This window comes from Triturus cristatus, chromosome 11 (assembly GCF_964204655.1).
Source record: "Triturus cristatus chromosome 11, aTriCri1.1, whole genome shotgun sequence".
In the NCBI taxonomy this organism is placed as follows: domain Eukaryota; kingdom Metazoa; phylum Chordata; class Amphibia; order Caudata; family Salamandridae; genus Triturus; species Triturus cristatus.
In genome coordinates, this window is record NC_140594.1 from 616,477,979 (window position 1) to 616,501,060 (window position 23,082).

At 46.1% G+C, this 23,082-nt stretch overlaps 1 protein-coding gene across 2 annotated transcripts in view; it reads left to right on the forward strand.

The window, feature by feature from the left end:
• CCAR2 (cell cycle and apoptosis regulator 2) overlaps positions 1-23,082 on the forward strand; it is a 348,118-nt gene that overhangs the window by 25,483 nt on the left and 299,553 nt on the right. For both annotated transcript variants that reach the window (XM_085633999.1, XM_085634000.1), the window contains exon 2: positions 6,301-6,390. In XM_085633999.1, coding sequence (XP_085490125.1) covers positions 6,339-6,390 — 52 coding nt within the window. In that variant the 5' untranslated portion in view covers positions 6,301-6,338. The remainder of the gene's footprint in view (positions 1-6,300; positions 6,391-23,082) is intronic.

Below are 23,082 nucleotides of genomic sequence, written 5' to 3' on the forward strand. Positions count from 1 at the left end.
TAGCAAACTGCTGCCCTTGAAGCAGGGTCACGTTTTACCATATAAATTCCCAACAGAACATTCTGCTCTACCCAGACAGCATGAAGCCCCCTATACAGGCTCTACCAGTTAAAAACTGGGAGATGTGTTATCTTGACCATTTCATCTCACACAGTTACCAAATGCCATAGTAGCTCACACCTCCCTTGATACATCTACATATAGAATATACCACAGAAACTTTCCACGGTTACAAGAATAGCCTATATAACACATAGACAGGACCAGCTGGTACATTCTCGTTCTTTCATAAGTAGTGTTTGCTTTATTTTTAGGTCTCGCCTGGCATAGGCTGCACACATGCGCAGTCTCGCTGGCAAGATTTAATGATTTAGAGGGTTTTCAGTATAGGGCTTTAAGCCCTGCCCCTCTTTTCCATTGGCCGGCGTCACCGTTTATGCTAAGCAGTGGCCAGCCATTGGGAAAGAGCTCTTTGTGACGTTCACGTTCGGCTTTTTAAGCCGTCCCACTTGGACGGCCTCGCCTGCTTGCCTTCTGAAGTAAAAGGTTTCTTATCCTTATGGGGCCAAACACATGGCCCCATAAAGATGAGAAACCTTTTGCTTCAGAAGGAAAGCAGGCGAGGCCGTCCAAGTGGGACGGCTCAAAAAGCCAAAAGCATACGTCATGGCGAGCGCTTGTTCGTTTAGAAGTTAATCACAGCTTGGGGACATCAGCAAGAATGAAACGGTGCTTCTTCCGAGCCGCTGTCAGTGTCTGACTCCCTGAGACCGATTGCCCCAACCCAGCAAACCCCTGCCCCCTTTGAGGAAGTAGGGCCTGCTATCATCCCTGTGTGCCGCTGCGCTATCACCTGGTCCCCCTGTAATCTGTCGCGCGCCCATCAGAGATCACCAGCACAGGCTGGCATCAGGTTGGCAGAATGCACCTCCTTCCTTGTGGTGAGTGCATGAGACGTTAGCCGGAAGTACTGTCCTCGGTCTGAGTCCTGGCACCAGGTTGGCGAGGGCAGAGCCGCCCCTCCCCTAGAGCGGGGCCGGCCCGGGGAGCCCCCTCGCAGCCCGGCACCAGGTTGAGTCTCTTTTCCTAAGGGTCTGGGGCGGAGCTGCTCAGCCTATTGTTTAGCTCTGTTCCCATCCACGTGGCCCTGCCGGACCCCACATTACACACACACTCGGCAAAGCCTCGGCTGGAGAATCCGATTAAGGCAGGAGGAGAAGGACGAGGACGACGAGCCCAACTCTCGCCGCCGCTGATCCCTCCACCGCGGAGGCGAGGGCTTTCCCTGCTCCAGGTCGGCTCCGGGAGGGAGGGTCTGCCGAGTAGTGCCGGAGGCGACACCCCCGCCTGCTGCTACACCTGGGCGAGCTGCGGATAGAAAGGCGCTCCTCCGTCCCGTTAGCAGGCTCATTCCGTCTGTGCCAGGGCTCTGGTGGCAGCTGGGGACACGGATATTGGACTGATGCACCACTGGAGCTCGGACACATCGCCGGAGAGGCGCGGAGGTACGTGTCAGTTTACGGCTTTGAGGTCGCTGGGGTACTCGTGAACACCCCTTGGTGGGTTGGGGCTTCTGTGGGACATCTCTAACTACGCCTGTTGGGGTCTGGAAGGTGCCTCATAACTATCTGTGTGGATGCGAAGACTGGGGGTTCCGTCGAAACCACATAACTACCCCCTCAACAGGCAGGGTGGGTCGGTGGAGTGCCGCATAACTGTTTGTGTAGATGTGAATGGTGAAGGTTCTGTGGAAACCTCATAACTACCCCTCATTGAGTGCCGCATAACTGGCCCTGCAAAGTGGGAGCTGGGGCTTCTGTTGAATACCTCATAGTGGACTGTCCATGAGGGAGCTGCTTCAGAGTACCCCATAAGTTTTGTCCTTTTGTAGGACAAGCGTGCAGTGAGTGCTTCAGAAGAGCCTCTCTCACTGAGGCGAATGGCGTCTGTGGACTACCTCATAACTGCACCTATCTGGAGTGGAGTTTGTTTAGGGGGTCATAACTACCCCTTTGGCTTCCGTATGATACCACGTACCCGTTCTTTTAAGTCGAGCTTGTGCTGAAACTCTCAGACCTATACATCTGTGTACCAGGGGTGGATGCCCCTCTGTGTGCGGTTGAGGACTTTCCGATTTTTTCCCACTAATGTTTTCTTCTGTGTTACTCACAGAAAAGCATCCTGTCCACAGTACTGCAAGAGAGAAAGTGGGCCGGCGGCATCTTCGATCCGAAATGACGCTCTTTAGAACTTTATTTCTGGTGCGTGAGATACATAGCGGGTTGTTGCCTGTTGAAATACGCACCCTCTTGAGTGTAGATAAAATAAGCATTAAAAATGCAATAGGTCTCGCCTTTAACTAAGTTAAAGCCATTTGCTTTGCTATACAATACCCATAGCAAAGCAAATGGCTTCAACTTAATCAAAGGCGAGACCTATTACATTTTCAATGCTTGTTATATTATGAAACTTTCCAAGCTTGCTCAACCGAAACCAAGACAGCACCTTGGCATGACAACACCTGTTTCAAAGTTCCGCTTTTTTAATATATTTTCCGAGAAACTTATGTTAAAAGTGTTCTTTGTTTATAATTTGCGGTCCAGCATTGCTGACCACCTGATCAAACACCTGGTCCACTGAGATACCACTTCTTGTTCTTATGATACCACTTCTGTGTTCTCAGGATTTTAGCAACATAACTGTATGCTTGCGGTCAAGCACCTACGTCAATGTGGTGTAACAGTTCTGAATTAAACGGGTATAAAAGACCTGCACCCTAGTTGGAGCCCAGAACTCTACTGCAGTGCCAAACGCGGCGTGAGTTCCCGGCCGGCCGTATATCTGCTTTGGGCCTTCAAAGCTTACTCTCGGGTGGTAGAGCCCAATCTAGATTAACATTCTTCCTTTTTAGTCTCTTCTCTTATTTTCGGTTTCTCATCCTCACCCAATTCATTGCATTTAATGTACTTTAAACATTTTAATTCTTGGATGGTTAGTTTTCTCATTTCAGGTTTGCCTTCTAGACACTTGCACGTTTATTACTATGTATTTTGCGTTGCTATTTCTGACTGATTGGGATGATAGTCATCAGTGATGGCATTGAACGCGTCATGAGCGGTGTAATATGTGAAGTCATAAGTGGTGCTTTGTGGGGGTGCAAGTTATCATTAGCTCAGTAAACTAGAACTTGAGAATTTCAGAGAATTACAGCTAGGAGAAAATGTCAGTTGAAAAATAAGATTTTTCAACTGACATTTTCTCCTAGCTGTAAAGTCACTTTAACCTATGGTTTTACATAAAAACAACATTGACGATGAAGACACACTTTTTTTAGTAAATCTTTTTATTAAACAAACTCGATATAAAGGTACAGTGCCACATAAGCCAATAATAGGGAGCACAATGAAATCAAGATACATACAGGTACAGTAGGATAATGCATTGGAAATCACGGGGAGGGGGGATCATCACAATCAAAATTACAGGGAGGAGTACATATATTGCCACGGTATTCATTCCAGGGAGCCCAGATCTTTCACCATTTTCGGGGGTAGCCCCGGGCTGTGTAAACTGACTTTTCCCTCAACATACACCAATCGAGATCTTTCTTCCAATCCGTGACCGTGGGTGCATGCGATGCCCCCCCAGAGTTGAGCGATGTTTCTCTTGGCGACCATGCAGCCCAGTGTGACCCATTGTGTGTAATGCGTGTTAAGGTCGGTGGGCTCCCAGATGTTGAGGAGGCACCTAGGGGCTTCTGGCTTAATTTCGACCTCCAGTGTTTCGCTCATTACTTCGTGTATCTTACGCCAATATTCCTGGATTGGTTCGCAGTGCCATAGTATGTGTATGAACGTGCACATTTGGGTTCACCCCCTCCTGCATGACCCATCTGCCGGACCACCCATATGCGTCAATTGGGATGAAGACACACTTAAGCCCGGATTACTACGCTTGGTGTACCAAAATGTAGTCAATCGTATAGGGCACTCTTTTTTTTTTTTTAATTTGGCGTGTTTCCTATCAAAAAGTTGGTTTGATTTTCCCAGAAACCTGAAAATGCCATTCTTTCTTCAGATAATATTATGCTGCTCCTGTTTTGGCATTAACGTTTTGTTTAAAGGGGAGGGGCTTGCACAGCTTAATGCTATTTTAGGCAACCAGCCATCAGGTCATCATTTTCCAAAGAACTTGATTATCTGCTGTGTCTTAAGAAGTCATGAGGGGTTAGGTCGTTCTGCTTGTCGTCCATGATACTAAAGGCCTCATTTAGAGGTTGATAGATGGGATACTCTGTCACAAATGTCATAGGATCTAATGCACTTGTACTAAGCAGACAGGATATCTGCCACATTTGTGATTGGCGCTTCCCAGCCGTCGAACTCTTAGTCAGGCCTTTAGTCTCTTGCTTGGGTCTAAAGCCAATCTACTGCTTTTGGAGGACTCGTTGGACCACCATGAGCTGTTGCATTTGTATAGGAAACTCACCCTGAAGATTCATGCTCTAGCATTGTAGATTAGAGCTCAGACAGTAGCGTTTTTGAAATCTGTCAAAATTGTATTGGTGGAATGAATACTATCTTCTTTTGAGATGTCCTAGTTCCTGCAATGAGTGAGGAAAGTATTAATGTTATTATGGTTTGTGGTGAGCATGGTGAACAATTTGGTGCTCCACTCAGTTGAGAAGGGCTCTGTATAAAGCTTGGATTGTCACTGCTGACGGTTTTCACTTTAGCAGCTCTCAAGGTATGCATTTTTCAGGTTTTGGTGATTTTTGTTCCTAGACGAAAGGATGTTTACTCAAGAGCATCTTATTAATTTATAGGTCAGCATGTGTTTAGTCCAAGGTGATAATGGGTTTTGTTTTGATTTGGGGGGGGGGGGGGGGGGGGAAGAGTATTTGTTAAAGGTCATTCTTAAGTGGTTAAGCTAATATGTCTAGGGAGGTGGTATTCTAGACTTGGCTGTGGTTCAGATGTGTAACGGCAATTTGAGATGAATTTACACCTAGAAGTTAGATCCCAAGACTATGATTAAAAACAACTTTTGAAATCGGCAAATATAAGTTGGTTTGCTGGCTTCCTTGTAGAAGGTCTAACAGTCTGTTTATCAAAAAACGAGTTAAACTGATTTCTTTTGAAAGCTTCATTAATTAGAGGCCTTTGTACTTATCTATTCATGTAATTGGGAGGTTTAGATGAGTGGTTGATACTTGTTTGCATTTATATTGGTTTATTGAAGGAAGTTTGTATACATATTTTTGTGACCTGATTACAGTTCAGTCATATTGTAATAATATTAATTGTACGATACGTACGCAACTCTCCAGTATAAAGTCATACCATTTTGGTTGATGCATTGCATCTATGGGAATGCATTTTTTTCCAGTTATAGAATTTTCAACCTGGGGAGTTTGAATGTACTCCCTTTTTCTTTTCAATATAAAACCCTTATTTGTTAAACATAGTAGCATTGAACTTGTCAGGACCCATGTCTCTGAGGCCTAACAAGTTTACCTTGTATTCTTTAGAGAGCCTGTGTTTCTTGTAGGGAACATAGTTTGTTTTTCTCATGTTTTTTAAAGTGGTTCCTTATTCAGAGTCTGCTTTGTTTTTGGCATGTCAGTGATTTTCATTTTTGAGGCTGGGCTGGCCAGTGTATGTTGCAGCATAGCCTGGTTGAATGGTATGCAGGCGGACCCACACCAGTGGTTGGTGTTTGCTTATAACTTTTGTTGTTGCCTTTTTAGTGTTGGGAAGTGGTCAGTGGTAGCTTCTGTGATATTCTACTGTTGCTTCGACTGGGGTAGTGACCATATTGTAGAAGGTGTGTGTTTGCCTTGAGAGCAATCTGTTGGACAGATTACTAACTTCTTCAGGTTGTTGCTCCTTTCGGAGTGTTTGGGTTGGGAGCCCCCTCAGTTTATAGGTGTGCACGGAAGTTTGCTGATGTATTTCATTTTCCCAAGCTGTTGATGCGAATGTGAGTCTAATAATAGCTTGCTGGTGACAGATTTTAGTGAAATACCTTGCATTTTGGGTAGTTTAATATTTCAACTATTTGCTAAAATCCTGCCAGGTATACTTTGACTTGGCTCAGAAATGTGCGATTATCTTACATAGCATAGAAGTGAATCCTTCAGATGGCGGAAAAAGGAATTGCATTGTTATTATGCCCCATTCTCCTTTTAGATTTGTACAGTCCATTAGTATAAATCTTCTCTCTGAATTGCACTTAAATGATTGTTTTGTTTCTTTATGGCTATTGTGTGTTCCTAATACTGCTGTGTCTCTCCCTCAGATCTTCTCCAGTACAGGTGATCCTCTCCAGCTTCAAAGATGTCGCAGTACAAACGTCAAAACCATAACGTCAACCGGCGGCGGCTTCCGGGTAAGAGCTCATTGTTGCCTCAGCAAAAGGATCACCTCTCACTTTGCAGACAGTAGTTCTGGCATCTGATTTTTATGCAGAGTGTCTGGCTGGTATATTGCTTCCTCCGCCACGTTTGTGCAAATAAGCAGGAACAGAAAGTAAGAAAGGTTGCCTGGGGTTTTGCCACATTCTTCCAGGTCTGGAACAGTAGGGTTATATGCACTGGACAGATATTTGCTCTGTTTTATCCTAAAATTTATTCATAGTAGGATACCACAGTAATTTGAATAAAATGTCAGTAAATGCAGATATTTACAAATATGATGCAGAATTTTACAAAAGCAAATTGCGCTTAATACATTTTATTAGTTATGTTCTTCGAGAAACATTTTTAGTTTACCAATAGAATAGACATTTTAACTGGATGGGTACTATGGACGTGCTGGAGACGTCCATAGCACCAGTGCTCAGTACTGTGGATGTCTCCAGCACGTCCAAGAACCTGCTTCAGGAAATCCTGGTGCAAGCACCAGAGGTGTTTCCTTTTTAATTTCACTTTGGACTTCTGGGGAAGAGCTTCTCCAGCAACCTATGGCATTTATGTTTTTATACTTTGGAATGACAATGGGCGCGGACGTCATTGAAAGTGAAATGAGACGATCTGCCTCTCTCACTACTTGGGTGCTTCTGATTCAGATGGGCTAGGCATCATTTGAAAAGGTAGCATCTCCCCTCTTTTCCTAGATTCCTGCTTCCCCATAATCGTACCCCCTAACTGTTTGGACCCAGGCTCGGTGGACACACTGCCTAACCAGGACATTTCTGAAAATAAGACATCCGGGAGAGTCCAGGGTCCGGCAGAGAGGAGTAGACAGCCAAACAAGAGCTTTGTTAAATATCGGTAGAGAAACTGTAGCAAACAGAATGATCAAAACTGTCAAACGCAGTTTAAAGAATGACACATGAGAGTTTTAAAACTGAGCAAAGAGAGAGAGTTTGTGGCAGTTTGTGGACAGAGCAGTGAAGAAAAGTCAGACTGAAGCATGGAGAGAGAGAGACAGAATTACAATAGGTACAGTGATTATACAGACACATGAGTTGCTTAAGGGGTAGAAGTAAGTAATGGTGTTCTTAAACCAATAATGATTCCAGTAATGAAAGAAGTTGTCATGACCCATTGGATAGAGATGTAGAAAGAGACACATGTGAGAAAGTGCCATCTTTCTTGAATGGTATGCCCCCACTTTTTGCTGAATGTACTTTGACTGAGTGTGCCCTGGACTCCTGCCAATCAGGTGCCCAGGGCCTATGTTCCTTCCCTAAAACAAACCAAACCCAAATTGGCAAACCCTGGCCACATGTCAGCCCCTGGTAAATGGTACCCTAGGTACCCAGGGCCTTGTGACCAGGGAAGGCCTCTAAGGGCTGCAGCACTCCTTGTGCCACCCTTAGAGGCCCTGTACCCTTACACACACACCCTGCCTTTGTAGGCTGAGTGTTTAGGTGCAAGACAAAAACAAAGTCGACATGACACACATCCCTGTGTGCCATGCCCATCACCTACACTGCCATGGCATACATCAGCCACCCCTCTAGCTGGGTACCTTATGCCAATGGTGTGGGCACAGGAGCAGGAGCCCTGTGCCCCTACAGTGCCCAGGTCCATTCCTGAGCACTGTAAGTGCAGTGCTGCCATTTAAGAGTACATGGTGCTGAGAGCTCGTCAAACACGAGCACCACAGCACCATAATGGCAACACTAAAGACTGAGAAGTTTGGTATCAAACTTCTCAGCACATTAAACCCACACTGATGCCAGTGTGGGATTTAATGTACCCAGCACCCCAGAGGGCATCTTAGAGGTGCCCCCTTAAACCTAACCTACAAACCACGTCTGCTCTGAGGCTGCCTAGGCTGCCGCCCAGCAGATATGTTGCTGGACCCCTGGGTAGGAGAACCCCTGCTCTCCTGGGCCTGCAACAATGCACATCCTGGGCGAGGTGCTAAATCTCCTCCCCCAGGATGGGCAGGGGGAAGCTTCAAAGGCATGCCGCCTCTGTGAGATTCCCCAGACCACTGCAACCCCCCACTCTGGCGGGAAGCTTTGGCCGGAAACCCCAAATAAGGACAGGGGATGTGCCAGCCTGCCAACCCCACCCCTCAGGTGGGGGAGACGAGGTGAAGCACATCTCCGGGCTCTCGCCATCTTGAAGATGGGGAGCCCTACCCTATCAGGCAAGGGTGTGGAATTTAATAAAATATCCATTTGTCCATCGGGCAGGTTGCTTCATAAATCTACTTGTCCTGTAACAAAATCCACTTGTCCCTTTGGTGCGTCGACAAATTATGGCAGCATTATCATTATATAAGAGCTCTGATATTGGCTAGCCTCTCTGATTATGCCAGGGCTCATACCATAGTAGTGTTTGAATACTTGCAATTCCCTTATGCTACATTTCCACAGATCTACATACTGGGGCTGAAGGTAGTGGTAAGCAATAGTTCCAGGGTTAGAATACCCTTTTGCGTCTGTGCAAACATACGAAGTTGTATGTTTTAAGGGTTTTCAGCAACTCCTCTCTAATCTTTTCCCATACTGAGAAATGTTGGAATTTTACTCCTGACAATGGCAGATGTAAACCTTCTTTCAGAGTTGGGGAAAAAGTGGTTTTCGTCTGAGCAAATCTACACATGCATATTTGCTCATGCTAAAATGCAGTTCAGAATTATTTTCTAGGAGTACTATTTTTGTCCTACTTTCTGTAAATTCTTGGGAATTCATGAAAGCTGTATAGCTGCACTTAATGCAAGGACATACACCATTTGTGCACTTTTGAGACTTTATTTAATAATTGGGCCTCTAATTTGATCTGGCATGGACCATGACCTTTTGAGTTTATTAAAATTCTGTCTCTCTCTCTCTGTATTGGCTGGCTTCACTGAGAGTGACAGCATTCTGGTCTTTCACAAGGAGCATATCGGCACACAAGGTAGTTTTGTTCAGTGCCAGTAACTACTGTGGCAGTGTGTGCTTTTTGAGACCCACATTTTTTTGTTGCTTTTGCCAATGTTTTTTATAATGATGAGGGCCAGGCAGCTACTACACCAATGAGGTTTTACAAAAAACATTCCAAAACAATTCACACATTGACAAAAATTAAAAGCTGACCACCAATTTCAGACCTACTGGCTTCGCCAATGCTTGTTTATTTTTGTTTCCCATAATCTTATTGAAAATGGTTTTACTGATTTTCCATTATGATTATTATGGGGAAATACTAGCATGCATCAACACATGTTACTAAATGATGCTGCAAAGAAATGGTACCTGAAATTTGACAGTATTTTAGCTATTGTTTTCCCCCGCTTTCACTTTTTTAAATGAACATTTTATTTTAAAAGCAAAGAATCATCAATATTGCTTTCAAGCTTCTGCATCGAACCAGAGCATTCTGGGAGCATTATACATAGCCTCACATTGCTAAACATTGAAAACGTGTGTACACATTTTTATACTGGAACCACTGTCAGTAGGGCAGTCGGAGCTTACAACATTTACTTAGAGAGCTCACCCTAATAATAAAGGCTTTCAATTAATGAACCATAAATACAAGTTTGAACAGCACTAACATATGGACAAAAATATTACCTTAATTACAAACAGTGCCCTTTCCTGATCAATAATGTGGTACTGCAAACTGGAAGCCAAAGGGTTTGTGCTGCAGAGGGTTGGGCCTACTTGTCCCAAGGACAAAATACACATGAAAACTTGTTGCCCTTGACCCCACACAATATGTCCTGGGCGTCGGGCTATAGGAATTCCACATCCCTGATCAGGACTAGGCTACTGCCCCCCTCCCACAGGAGAGAGGCAGGATAGGGGGTGTACCCACCCCAGGACAGGGACCCATTGGTCCCTGCCCTTCATCTACCTGTAACGCCCCTAAATCTAGTATTTAAGGGCACCCTGAACCTTCCTTCCCCAGATTCCAGATTCAAAACTACAAAGAAGAGCAAGAAGAAAGAAGACCTGCCCTGCAGCTGCTAAACAGAGGAAGACACCAACTGCTTCTGCCCCAGCCCTACCGGCCTGTCGACCCTCGAACCTGCTCCTGCTCCAATCCGGCATCTCTTGTGGCCAGCAACCTCACAAACCCCGGAGGACCTGGCTACCTTTTGGCTCTAAGCCCCTGGGACTCCCATGAGTAGAGGCCCTACTCAAAACCTACCTCTAATCCCTGGCAGCAGCCCGGAACCGCGAACCCAGCACACTCTGCACCAGCCAAGCCTGGCCAGTGCCGGAGTGAACAAGGACGACCCCATGGCGACTGTGACCCCGAGTCCGGCACCCAAGGACCTCCCTCGACCCTCCTGAAGAAGCCTGCAGCCTCAGAACAAGGTGCCCCCCTACCGCGATCAACAGAGGGTAAGATTTCCCAAACCAAAGGCACCCCAGCACGCGGCGCCCCGCGGCCCCCTGTGCCCAATCCCGGGGTACCTACCTATCCTCCAACTACCCAACTTACCTCTCGAAGTGGTGGTGGCACCTGAAGAGTCCTCGTCCCCAAGCTTGCAGTCTTTTTCTAAACCAGAGATTTCCCATTGAAATCAATTGAGCGCCCGAAGGCTCAAAAGAAAGCACCCTGCACCCAGCCGCCAGAGTGGCACTGGCAGTGAAAACTCTACACCTACCTACTTCCCCACTTGCCCTGAGTAAGTGACCAGGAGCCCAGCTCCCACAGCCACGTGGCTTGCCAGTCAGCAGCCACCAACCAAGGCCCCCCTATCCCTCATGGGATAACATTGGGCCTAACTCTCTCTGCACCCGGCCGCCCTAGAGTCGCTGAGGGTGAACCAACTGTACCTACCTGACCCTGGGGGACCCCTGAGTCTATGCCCAGAACCTCAACTCTGCCAGTTGAGTACTTACCCTTAAATCGATAACTCTATTTTCCTCATAGGGTAACATTGACTGGCTTTTTCCTGAAATTTCTTCTAAGTGCGGACTTTTCAAATCTTAAAATATTCACCAAAAATCAGCCGAGTAACGAAAACGAAATTACTCACCTGCTCTTAGGTGAGCTCCCAGTGCTGGATCTTGGTGCCCAGCACTGACTCTGAAAAATACTTACAACTGTACTTACCCGTAACCCAATTTTCTTCCATAGGAATTCATTGACTGTTTTTCTGTGAAATTTCTTCTGTGTCGATTTCTGCAATCTTTAAATATTCTTCAAAAATCGTATAATATCTGAAAACGTAATTACTTACCTGTTTTGGATAAAGGTCCCAGTACTGAGTCTAGGCACCCAGTACTGGATTACAAAAGTAACGAGAACCTACTGTACCTGTAACCTGAATTTTCTTCCATAGGGAATCATTGTATGTTTCCTTTGAAAGTGTCAACTTTTAAAATAGCTAAATATTGTTTAAAAATCATTACAGTAATTCAGTCGACTTTCATCACTTGATTCTGAGTACTGACCCAGGACTGAATCTAGGATCCAGTCCTGGAATTCCAAAAGTAATCTAAAAAGTAATCTGTTGCAAGTAACTTGAATTTTCCATTGAGCTCAATGCATTGTTGTGTTTAAAATCGAGTTGCCTATTGCAACCACTTGTAACTGTTTACAAAAGTCAATTGCATATTGCAAAAGTATTTATATGAAACATCTCACTCTGGGAAAGTATATTTTAAATCCAAGTGTTGGTTCTAAAATAAAACAAGCATATATTTTTTATATATAAACCATTGGCCTAGAGTTCAGTTATTGAGTGTGTGAGACCATTTGCTGACTGAGTGTGTACAACAAATGCTTTACACTGTACTCTGATACTGCCTTACTGCTCGACCAAGCTACCACTTTAGAGAGTAAGGTTATATCTAACTTTAGCCTCTGCCAAACCTCTGGGGGACTGTGGACTCTGTACACCCTGTACCTATTCAGGAACAGTATATACAGAGCCACTTTCTCACAACACATAATTAGTGTGGAGGGTTGTATAGCTCACAAAACAAAGTGTACAGGGTTAGGGAAGTACATTAATTACCTAGTATGTCGATGTAGGAAACTGGATTTTTATTGCAGTACCCCCCTTTTTTGGCTTGGTAATTCATGCAACTTTGACTGTAGTGTGCTGGGTTCCTGTTAACCAGGTCCCCAGTACCAGTGTTCTTTCCCTAACGGTATACAATTGTCCGCTCCCCAATTGGCAAAACATTTAGCACCCTCTAAGTCCCTAGTAAATGGCACCCTGGTACCTAGGGTCTGAGGTACTAAAGATGGTCCCTATGGGCTGCCACAGGAATTGTCACAGTAAAGGACCCCTCACTAAGCACATTGCAGGCTGCGTGTCTTGGTGCAGGCAAAAGTGAAAGCATGACCTGTCACTGCACTGCATGTAATATTTCTAAGTCACCCCTACAGCAGGCCTGACAGCCCTAAGGCAGGGTTCTGAATATTACATGTGGGAGCATACCCGCATGAGCAGATATGACCGTGCTTGTCAGTTCTATTACTGCCAGTAGAAGTGACGAGGGAAGGCATATTGCGACATTCATATTAAGGTGTGCTGGACACTGGTGAAAAAGAGTTCCCCAGTTACATGATGGCTCCACTGAAAATAAGGATGTTTGCTATCAAACACCTCGTATTGATAAACACACACTGATTCCAGTGATGGATTTACCAATACATGCATCCAGAGGGCATCTTGAGAGGTTCCCCTTGAAAACCTATCAGCCTCTGGTGTGCTTGTTTACTGGTTTCTGCGCTCCTGCCACCTGAGACACTGTTCTGCTAAGGTGAGAGCTTCTGCTTTCAGCAGACCCAGAACAAAAGCCTGTCTGGGAAGAGGGTGTTTTACCCCCTCCCACAGGATGACCTGCTGATTAGCCTCCTTGGGCCAGTGAGCTTCAGAGAAGCTTCCACCTTTGGAATGCAAATCTGGCTCCACTCACAGGAGAGGAAGCAACCACCCCCCCCCCCCACTGCCCAGAGCCCCCTTGGCACCTAGACATGCGGTACATTTAGGTAGTCATGTATGTATACCACCCCTAAGGTGGGCTACTGTGAGGTGGACACGATTTTTCACACAAGTAGTCATCTTTGCCCACCACTTACCTTAACTCCTGGAGATTTGTCTTGTAAGTTGCTGTACTATACCCGTTTGCAGAACTTGTTCTTCCTTCCCTAGGATAACATTTCAGAACTCAGAAATTGCACTGTAATTGTAATTTCCATTTTTTTAAAAAGTGAAATGAATTTATATTTAAAAGCTTCCTTACCTGAACGATTTTTCTCTGATGCCTAAACATTTCTATTTTCATAAATTGATGTGGATATCCTTGAGTCGTGTGTGTCATTTATTAATCACTCCTCTGTTAAGCCTAGGGCTGCTCGACCACACTACCCCCTAATAGAGCACTTTGGAATTGCATAGCAATCCCTGTCCTCTACTAAGGGAGCCCCTGGACTCTTAACACAGTATATCACGTTCTTGATAATTCACAGGAAGGGCCAGATTCCTACAGTCGAATTCAGAAGTAAAACAAAAAAAGAAGAGCTAAGTCAGAAACTTTAAAAGAGGAGAGGGAGGCAAATAATGAAGGGAAGGGGTAACACCAAATGACAAGAATGTACACATTGAGGTCAGAAATAGCAAGTCTTTTTGTTGTGACTGCAGTGACATACATATCACCACATATGAGCAGTACAGGTCAGTATTAGGTAAGTATGGATTGGATGGAAGAATGATAAAGAGCTCCTGGAACACCACCCATTCCAGAAGAACAAAGTGGGCGTGAAAGAGAAGCTTGGAAACTACTAAAGCTATTGGAGGGCTAGTTTTCAATGGTGCAATAAAAGTTTCAGCGAGGCAGAGAAATGTAAGATGTGAGTGAAATCATCAAGAGTAAAGAATATTTACTGTACATTGAAAATGCATACATTCCTTGGTTGGTTCGACAGACACTGGAAGGGTAGAACAGGTTGGATAAACGGTATATACTAGTCCGAACAGTGACCAGAGTATAGTAAATAGGGGTATGGGAAAATTTAAATGAATGAAGCGAGTCTGGATAAGGAGTAATTGGGCAAAGGGAGACGAAAAGAATAGCACCTGTTCAAATAGAAATCCCCCCTTTTCATTTAGTGCCCCTCAAGGCTCTGCCCTCACCTTTCTCGTTTTTCCCTGCTTTCCTCATTTTTAGGTCGAGGACTACCGGTCTGCCGAAGGCAGAACCGGAAGTCGAGATTTAATGTTTCCTAGAGTGGCTCCTTAGCCCGCCTCTCTTTTTGCTTCTCCTCCATTGGCTGGCTTCCTAAACGGAGGCCCGCCGTTGGAGGAGAGAGCCGTCCCTCCAAATAGGCTCCGTCTTTTTCAGATTCGGGGGCGTGTTTTTGCTGTTCTTTCCACTTTTTAGCCACGCCCTTTTAGAACAGCAGGAACACGCCCCCGAATCCGAAAAAGTTTCGGAGCTTCCATCCGCCATTCCCAGCACAGAAGCGGAAGAAGGTAGTATCGTACAGAGCTACCCACCAACGGAGCATGGATCTCCTCACGGATGCTCCCTTCCCCCACCGCCATGGTCTGCATTTAGTCACGGCGCTTCCTCTAACACTTCGCTGCCCGTGGCCACGAACACGGTGTACAGCCTCTCTAGTACCCAAACGAGAAGGGCTGCGTGGAGGAGGGGCGTGCGCTGTGCGGCAGACCCAACTTCTCTCGTGTTTTTGTGCAAACCAGGCAAAGTATTGATTTTGGATTTACATTTTCAGCGCACATGAAACGTAAAGTGGTGCTATACATTACTATGCATTTCATGGGGGTCGCAGACAAATGTTTTAGTGTAAATTCCTATCGGGTACGAAGGGTCCTCCCTCCGGGGTTTCTCACTCGACGCCTCTGCAGCGCCAGGGGAGCCCGGGAGAGAAGGAAGCTGCGTCTGAGCAGAGGAGTCAGTGCAGGAAGGGTGTCCTTGTGAAAACCCATGCTCGACACCACACGCGCATCCTTGCACTATGGTGTGTGTGCGTGCGCGCGTGTGCCAGCGCATGAGGGGTGATAAACCTTGTAATATCTCAGTAGACATGGGGCAGCTTTGCCGTCTTCTCTCATGCAGCCAGGGTCGGCCCTGCATCCGCTCCAAGCATGCTTTTCGTGTCCTTCAAAGCTCACAGCAGGGGCGGGACTGCCCCCCTCATACACATGTGCGCGTGAGCTCCTCTGGGTCTCCTTTGAAGGTGCTCTCACTCACCTCCGGGCCTGCTAAGTGGGTGCCTCGCGCCAGCCCCGGCCTGCGCCCGAGAATTTAAATATAATGGACATATGTACCATTAAAATAATAAATACCAGCTTTGACCACAGCCTGTGACACATGAGCACTGAGGCGTAAATAACGGGCTTCCCTGAGTCCGAGCCCCCCACAGCCACAGAGGTACCCCCGCAGTACAGTCATTCGTGCACCAAGGTGTGAATCGCGGGGCTTCCCTGAGTCTGAGGCCCCCCCCCCCTACCCACACACTGCTGGGACTTAAGCACCAAAGTGCGAATCACAGGCTTCCCACCCCACAGAGGTGCTCCCGCACTGCTGGGACTCGTGCACCAAGGTGTATATCACGGGCTTCTCTGGGTCTGAACCCCCCCCCCCCCCCCCCACACACAGAGGTACCCCCGCAATGCTGGGACTCGTGCACCAAGGTGTGAATCACGGGCATCCCTGAGTCTGAGCCCCCCTCCCCCCAGGTACCCTCGCACTGCTGGGACTCGTGAACGAAGGTGTGAATCACGGATTTCTCTGGGTCTGACTCTTACACACTCTCCATCCCAGGTAAAGAGCCCCCCCCCAGTATCTTAAGCTGTGTGCATTCAGGAAGGGACCACTGGCAGTCACAGGCCACAGCACGTGCATGTCGGCCCACTGTGCACACACATTACACACAATGCAACAATAGGCTACAGATCTGCATCCCGGTACACAGTGCACACTTAATGCACATTGCAGAAAACTGCAGACATTACAAATAAACACAGTGCGCACACACGCTGCAGACAGTACACGACACACACAGTGCACACCCACGCTTCAGACACACACAGTGCACACTCACACAAACACATAGTGCACGCCGGGGACGTCATACACGGTACAAACACACTGCATACATTACATTGTGTGCGTAAAACTGCAGATATCGCACAAAGTGCACACTGGGTACATCACACCACATTACAGACACACTAGATGCATTACATTGCGCAGATAAACACCGCAGTTATCACACACAGTGGACTCCGGGGACATCTCTCACTGTACAGACAAACTGGATTCATTACACTGTGCACAGCTGCATGGGCCCATTTGTGCCCATGAATCGGACGTTGCGTTACCCAGAAGCCTTCAGTGGGCACCCTTGTCCCTCTTTCATTTCCACGGTGTGGATCCTGGTGGAAATGAAGGAAGGACACTTGTGTCCGGGCCATGGCGGAGGAGGGCCCCACTGACCTCTGGGAGACCCGGGGGCCGCCGGGAGGGGCCCTCGGTGGAGCAGCAATGACCCGAGCCCGCCCGGGAGAATCAAGGTCAGTTGGGGCCCCTCGAGGTGTTACCAACATCCGACCCTTACGTTTTAAAAACCAGCTCTAAAAACGCTATATCAACGGGAACCTTTTACTTGGTTCAGCGTTTAAAAGTAACTTTTTTCTTGGTTCAGTGTTTCAGGTTTGGCACATAAGCCAAATAGAACAGGAAAGTTGCATAATTTAAATAAAAAACTTTAACTTTTGTGTCTTGAAGAATGGCGGCTAAGAGCGGCATCCAGTTTTGTCTCTCTTACTTTCATAAACATTTCAATAAAAGTGACTCCCAAACGCTAATATGTTTGCTTGCTAAAAAGTATTGTTGCTACCCCCAAGACAGGAGAACATGACTGCTGCAAAGAACTGTACAGGGCTGGTTACTGAACTGTATTTGTGGTGGATAGCTCAGTGGGTTACTGCTTTTGTCGCAGAGATGCTTCTGTTACTTGCCGTTCATAAGTTAAAATCCTAATATTGCACAGCGACCAATTAAGTGTCATCAAAGAGCTGCATGGTATAGGTTAGAGCTTTGACCCCCCCCCCCCCTTTCCTTATCCTAAAGTGATTAAAAAGGGTCAGTTTAGGTAGGAATGTATTTTGGTTAGTAAAGCCAACCCTAACCACTGTGGTATGTTTTAAGTCCCGAGTTTGTGGTTCTCCAGACAACACTATCCTAAAACATACTGTCCACTGGCTTGGATGACGTTATTCCTACATCTTGTAATCCGCATTGTGTTATGTAGCGTTTCCTATAGACTGATTGACACACAATTGATTCATTGTCCCTATATAAAGTGTGTATGAGATGTAAAGTGCTCCGAAACCCTACACTGATGTGAGAGGGGCTATTAAACAGATACAATGTATGTGAGAGGGGGGCTATGGAGAGAGGGGGGCCCTGTTGAAGGGTGGTAGTGAGGGAGTCCTAGGGGCGCCGCCCGCTAGAAGCCGGCCCTGCACACACTGCTCACTGAAGACATCACGCTGTGCACACACTGCTCACTGAAGACATCACACTGTGCACACACTGCTCATTGAAGACGTCACACTGTGCACACACTGCTCACTGAAGACGTCACACTGTACACACGCTGCTCACTGAAGGCATCACACTGGGCACACGCTGCTCACTGAAGACATCACACTGGGCACTCGATGCTCACTGAAGACATCACACTATTTTTTAGCTCGAGGGACCATCCGGTCTGCCGAAGGCAGAACCGGAAGTCCGGAGATCTGATGATTCTAATAGTGGCTATTTATCCCGCCTCTCTTTTTGGCTCTCCTTCATTGGCTGGCTTCCTAAACGGAGGCCAGCCATTGGAGGAGAGAGCCGTCCCTCCAAATAAGCTCCGTCTTTTTCAGATTCGGGGGCGTGTTCCGTGCTGTTCTTTCCACTTTTTAGCCACGCCCTTTTTCGAACAGCAGGAACACGCCCTCGAATCCGAAAAAGTTTTGAAGCTTCCATCCGCCATTCCCAGCACAGAAGCAGAAGAAGGTAGTATCGTACAGAGCTACCCACCAACGGAGCATGGATCTCCTCACGGATGCTCCCTTCCCCCACCGCCATGGTCTGCATTTAGTCACGGCGCTTCCTCTAACACTTCGCTGCCCGTGGCCACGAACACGGCGTACAACCTCTCTAGTACCCAAACGAGAAGGGCTGCGTGGAGGAGGGGCGTGCGCTGTGCGGCAGACCCAACTTCTCTCGTGTTTTTGTGCTTCAATCCTTGTTGAACGTGTGTGAGCTATTCGTTTGCGAGGTTTGAGTTAACTTTGAGTGCATGGAAGTGACTTTTCTTGCTTTCTTTCTGCTCGCCGCAGGGACTTTCTCTTCACTCATTAACTGCTTATCTGTTCCTTGAAACCGGCCTCGGGGCTTCCAGGCACCCTTTGGGTTGAAGCTCTGCTGCCACATCACTGGGAAGCCATGTGAGCTGTTTACCGCTCTGTCTACCCGCCTGTATGAAGATACTCGGTAACGTGTCATTTAGTGGGGGTTGCAACTGGTCAGCACAGATGTTTGACAGCGCCAGCAAGGGAGATGGAAATAACTTGTATTTTCCCCCCAGTACTTGATACCTAACGACAGCGTTTCGACTCGCTGTAACTAAGCATGTTTCTCCCTCAACTTTGTTGTTACCTAAGCTTCTCAGCTACCCCGCCCCATCATTTTACTAAAGATTTCAGGAAGGATGTGGTAGGTTCTAGGGCTGTGCGAGTCAAGTCCTCTAAAAATACGGGCTTGACTAAAAAGCATAGACAAAGTATAATGTTATTGAAAGCAGTGTGTCCGGAACTCACTACATCACTCACTCTCTATCTCTCTACCTCACTCTTTCTATCTCACTAACTCACTTTCACTGTCTCTTTAACTACCTCTCTCTATCTCACTACATCACAACACCACTCTGCTTACATCTCACTACCTCACAACATCCCTCTCCCTCACTACATCACTGTTTCACTACCTCCCTCTCTCTCACTACATAACTCTCTCTACCTCACTACTCCACTCTATCTCACTACCTCACTATCTCACAACTTCTCTCTCTCAAAACATCACTACCTCACTCTCTAGCTCACAACCTCACAACTTCACTCTCTCTCTCACTACCTCAATCACTCTCTATCTCACTACCTCACTCTTTCTATCTCACTAACTCACTTTCACTCTCTCTTTCACTACCTCTCTCTCTATCTCACTACATCACAACATCACTCTATGCTTATATATCACTACCTCACATCCCTCTCCCTCACTCCCTCACTACCTCACTCTTTCACCACCTCACTCTCTCTATCTCACTACCTCACTCTCTATCTACCTCACTCTCTATCTCACTACCTCACTCTCTATCTACCTCACTCTCTCACTACCTCACTCTCTATTTCAATACCTCACTCTCTCTCTCTATCTCACTACCTCACTCTCTCTCTGCTAATGCAATAGGTATCACATATGCAAAAAAGCTAATGCCAATAGAAACGACAATGCCATTTATTTAGGGATACAAAAATGATAAAAAAATAATGAGCAATACCAATAGCTCTACCTATAATATTGCCGAGACCATTGCATTGTAAATGCTTGTTGTTGTTGAACCTGTTACAATCTTTCTATGCTAACAGTTACCAACTTTTTAGATATGGCATTAGCCAAGATCTTTTAAATTTCCTAAATCGATATGTATATAACATTTATTTATAAGCTCTTTTAGCCATCCCTCTTTATCTGTTGGTCTGTCACTCACAATTTTCATCCGCCCACTACAGTATACAGCAAGAGTCAGCACACATTAGCCATTAGGTATCGTCACTGTGAGTGACTGCATTTCACCCTTTCATAAGTTCAAAAACACACAGTGTGGTTCATTTTAGTTCTAGGGACTACTGTGGTAATGTACGCTTTTTTCAGATCACATTTTTTTCCCTTTATGGTGTGCTACTAAACTACTATCAAACTTATTTTGCCAGCCTGATATTCTTTTCCTCGTCCGCGTTGAGAAGGGGTGACTCAATTAAAGCTACGCCTCAATCCCTTGTCTGGGGTAGTAAGCACTATATAACTATAATTACAATTACTTTGGCTGCCGTGGCAGCCAAGCCTAGAGGCGGCAAGGATGCTTGCACAGAGCTGCAAGGACCATCTTAAACACAGGTGAAAACTCTGGTAGTAAACGAATACGCTCGTGCTCAGCTTTAAATATTCGGAGCCTGAATCTTTGGCTGCCATGTTACTATCGGGCTCGGTGCCTTACAATTACTATTCCTGGACCAATGTAAACATTTACAAAATAAACCTTTTTCTATTTATCATTTATTCCATAGACTTTAAAGATCCTGCTCTGTATATTCCTGCTCCCTATGTGTACAATTCATTGTTCAAAATGATCATTTTGTCCTTGGCTTCAGCTCTCATTTGCGTGTGTCGTTTATTCCTCGATAATGCCTCTCTGTTTTTAACTGATGTTAGATAAAGCCCATTATGCAGCACATCTTCACCAAACTTTGTCGGAGTCCTCCTTCCATGCTTAGCTATCTAAAATTAATATATTTGGAATTATTAATTCAATTGAGCAAAGAAAGTGTGTATCTGCCATATTTAAATCATTGCAGAAAATGTACACGAGTCTATACACAGATTGTAAATACCAGATAATTCCAATTTTTGCTGACAACGTGCACACGAGCTGCACACAACGTTGATGCAGTTTCCCACTTTTCAGAAGCTCAAACTCTGTACGTCTCAAAGTATGGAGGCTCACCAAAGAAGAGCGCACAAGTCAATAGGTTTCCTAGGTTTTAGGAAAATGTTATCAGTTGAACCATTTGGACACAGCAGGACTTCTGTCAAGCAGAGTGGGAAAGCCATTCTTTGTGGAAGAGGAAGCCTCGCACAAATAATAGTGTCAAGCTTCACCATCCGCATCCTCTCCCCACCCTGGTAAGATAGTACTACCAGAGTATTACCTTCAGGTGCACGGTACATCTATGGGGAGCATTTTTTATCCCAGCCTGGCCTGTCTGTGTACTAATTTGAATCTGAATTCTTTCTAAACGGCCTTAATCTCCATCAGGATAAGATAAAATTGTTGAAATGTTACATCGATGACGTGCTCCTGATCTGCACAAGGACCAGGGATAAACCTTTTGAGTTTGGGAGATGGCTCAATGGGCTGTACTCGTTCCTGCGGTTTACCATCACAATAAGAGGGAGTGAACTATCTTTCCTGGACCTAATGATAAAACAAAAAAAGGGGATGGCGGAAAGTGAAGTGTTCTATAAACCCACGGATCTCAACAACCTGTTGCGTTTCGGAAGCTGTCACCCATGTGGACTGTGGTAAAACTTGCCAGTAGGGCAGTGTTTTGCATCTAAAGTGCAACTGCTCTGATGTTAAAGATTACCAGGTACATGCTAAAAACCTGACGGAAACTATCGGAGCAAAACTACCCCTCAAAGATAATCAGGAAAGAGCAACATGAGCCAGGGTGTCAGCCGGTTTATCGTACAAAAGACACAGAAGACGGCGTATATTCAGGAATGTACTGCATCCCGGGGTAAAGCCGGATTGGTCGGTGTGGACTAGCGAGTGTAAGACTGGAAGAAGGCGTTTCGCCAGCAGCCTTCCCATAATCTTACAATCTATATTAAGTAAGGAGAGGGGACGGTAAGCATGAACCCCCAGTGGGTCCCTACCAGGTTTGAGTAGAACCACTACCAGTGCTTAGCAAAGTGAATCTGAAAGACAAATCTCCTTCCCTAACCTCAGCAAACATATCAAGCAAGTGTTGGACCGTTTGAGCAGTGTAGGTGGCGTAATACTCGATTGGTAAATCATCAGTGCCCGGGGTCTTGTTTCGAGCAATCTGGCAGATAGCTGCCTGAATTTCCACCAGTTGTAGTGGGTCTTCCAGCTCGGACCGTTGCAGTCTGTTCAGCTGCACCAGCTGCAATTCAGTGAAGAACGCACACATGCGCTCAGGGTCGGGGGCCAGTGGGGCATAAAGTTCTCTAATAATCTCGAAAGGCTGGATTAATGGCCAATTGCGGGGAAATCAGTCCACCATCAGAAGAGCGGAGTGCTAAGTGCAAACTTCACTAATTCACATGAAGCTGGCATATGCAGTATAAGCATCCTCTCTGTTCACACTGAATGAACAGAGCAAACTATTAAACAGACTGGCAGCAGCACTGATAACAGAAGGGCAGGATTTCCTCCTACACAAAACAGTTACAATACAGGCTTCTGTATTTTAACCTTTGCCCAGCTATCACACAGAACGGGCACAACCAAAGCAGCAATGCAAAATAATATGAAACTGGAAGCAGCAATGCAATCTTCACTCACAGATGGTTTTAGACAGACTTCACCCATTAGTTTTTAGTTCTCGCCCGGCGCATGCACTGGTCTGGCGAGACTTTTTGAGAGGGCTCCAAAAAGTGCTACCAGGCCAGCCTAGAGCTACAGTGCATCTGCGCGGATGCGCGCGCCGCGCTTGACCGCGATTACTTTCCCTGCCGCTTTGATGTTTGATCTCGATCACTTTCGCGGCCGCTTGACATAGCCAATAGGTCTCGCTTTTGGGACCTTATAAGTATTTAGTTATGCAACTGTTGCATGGC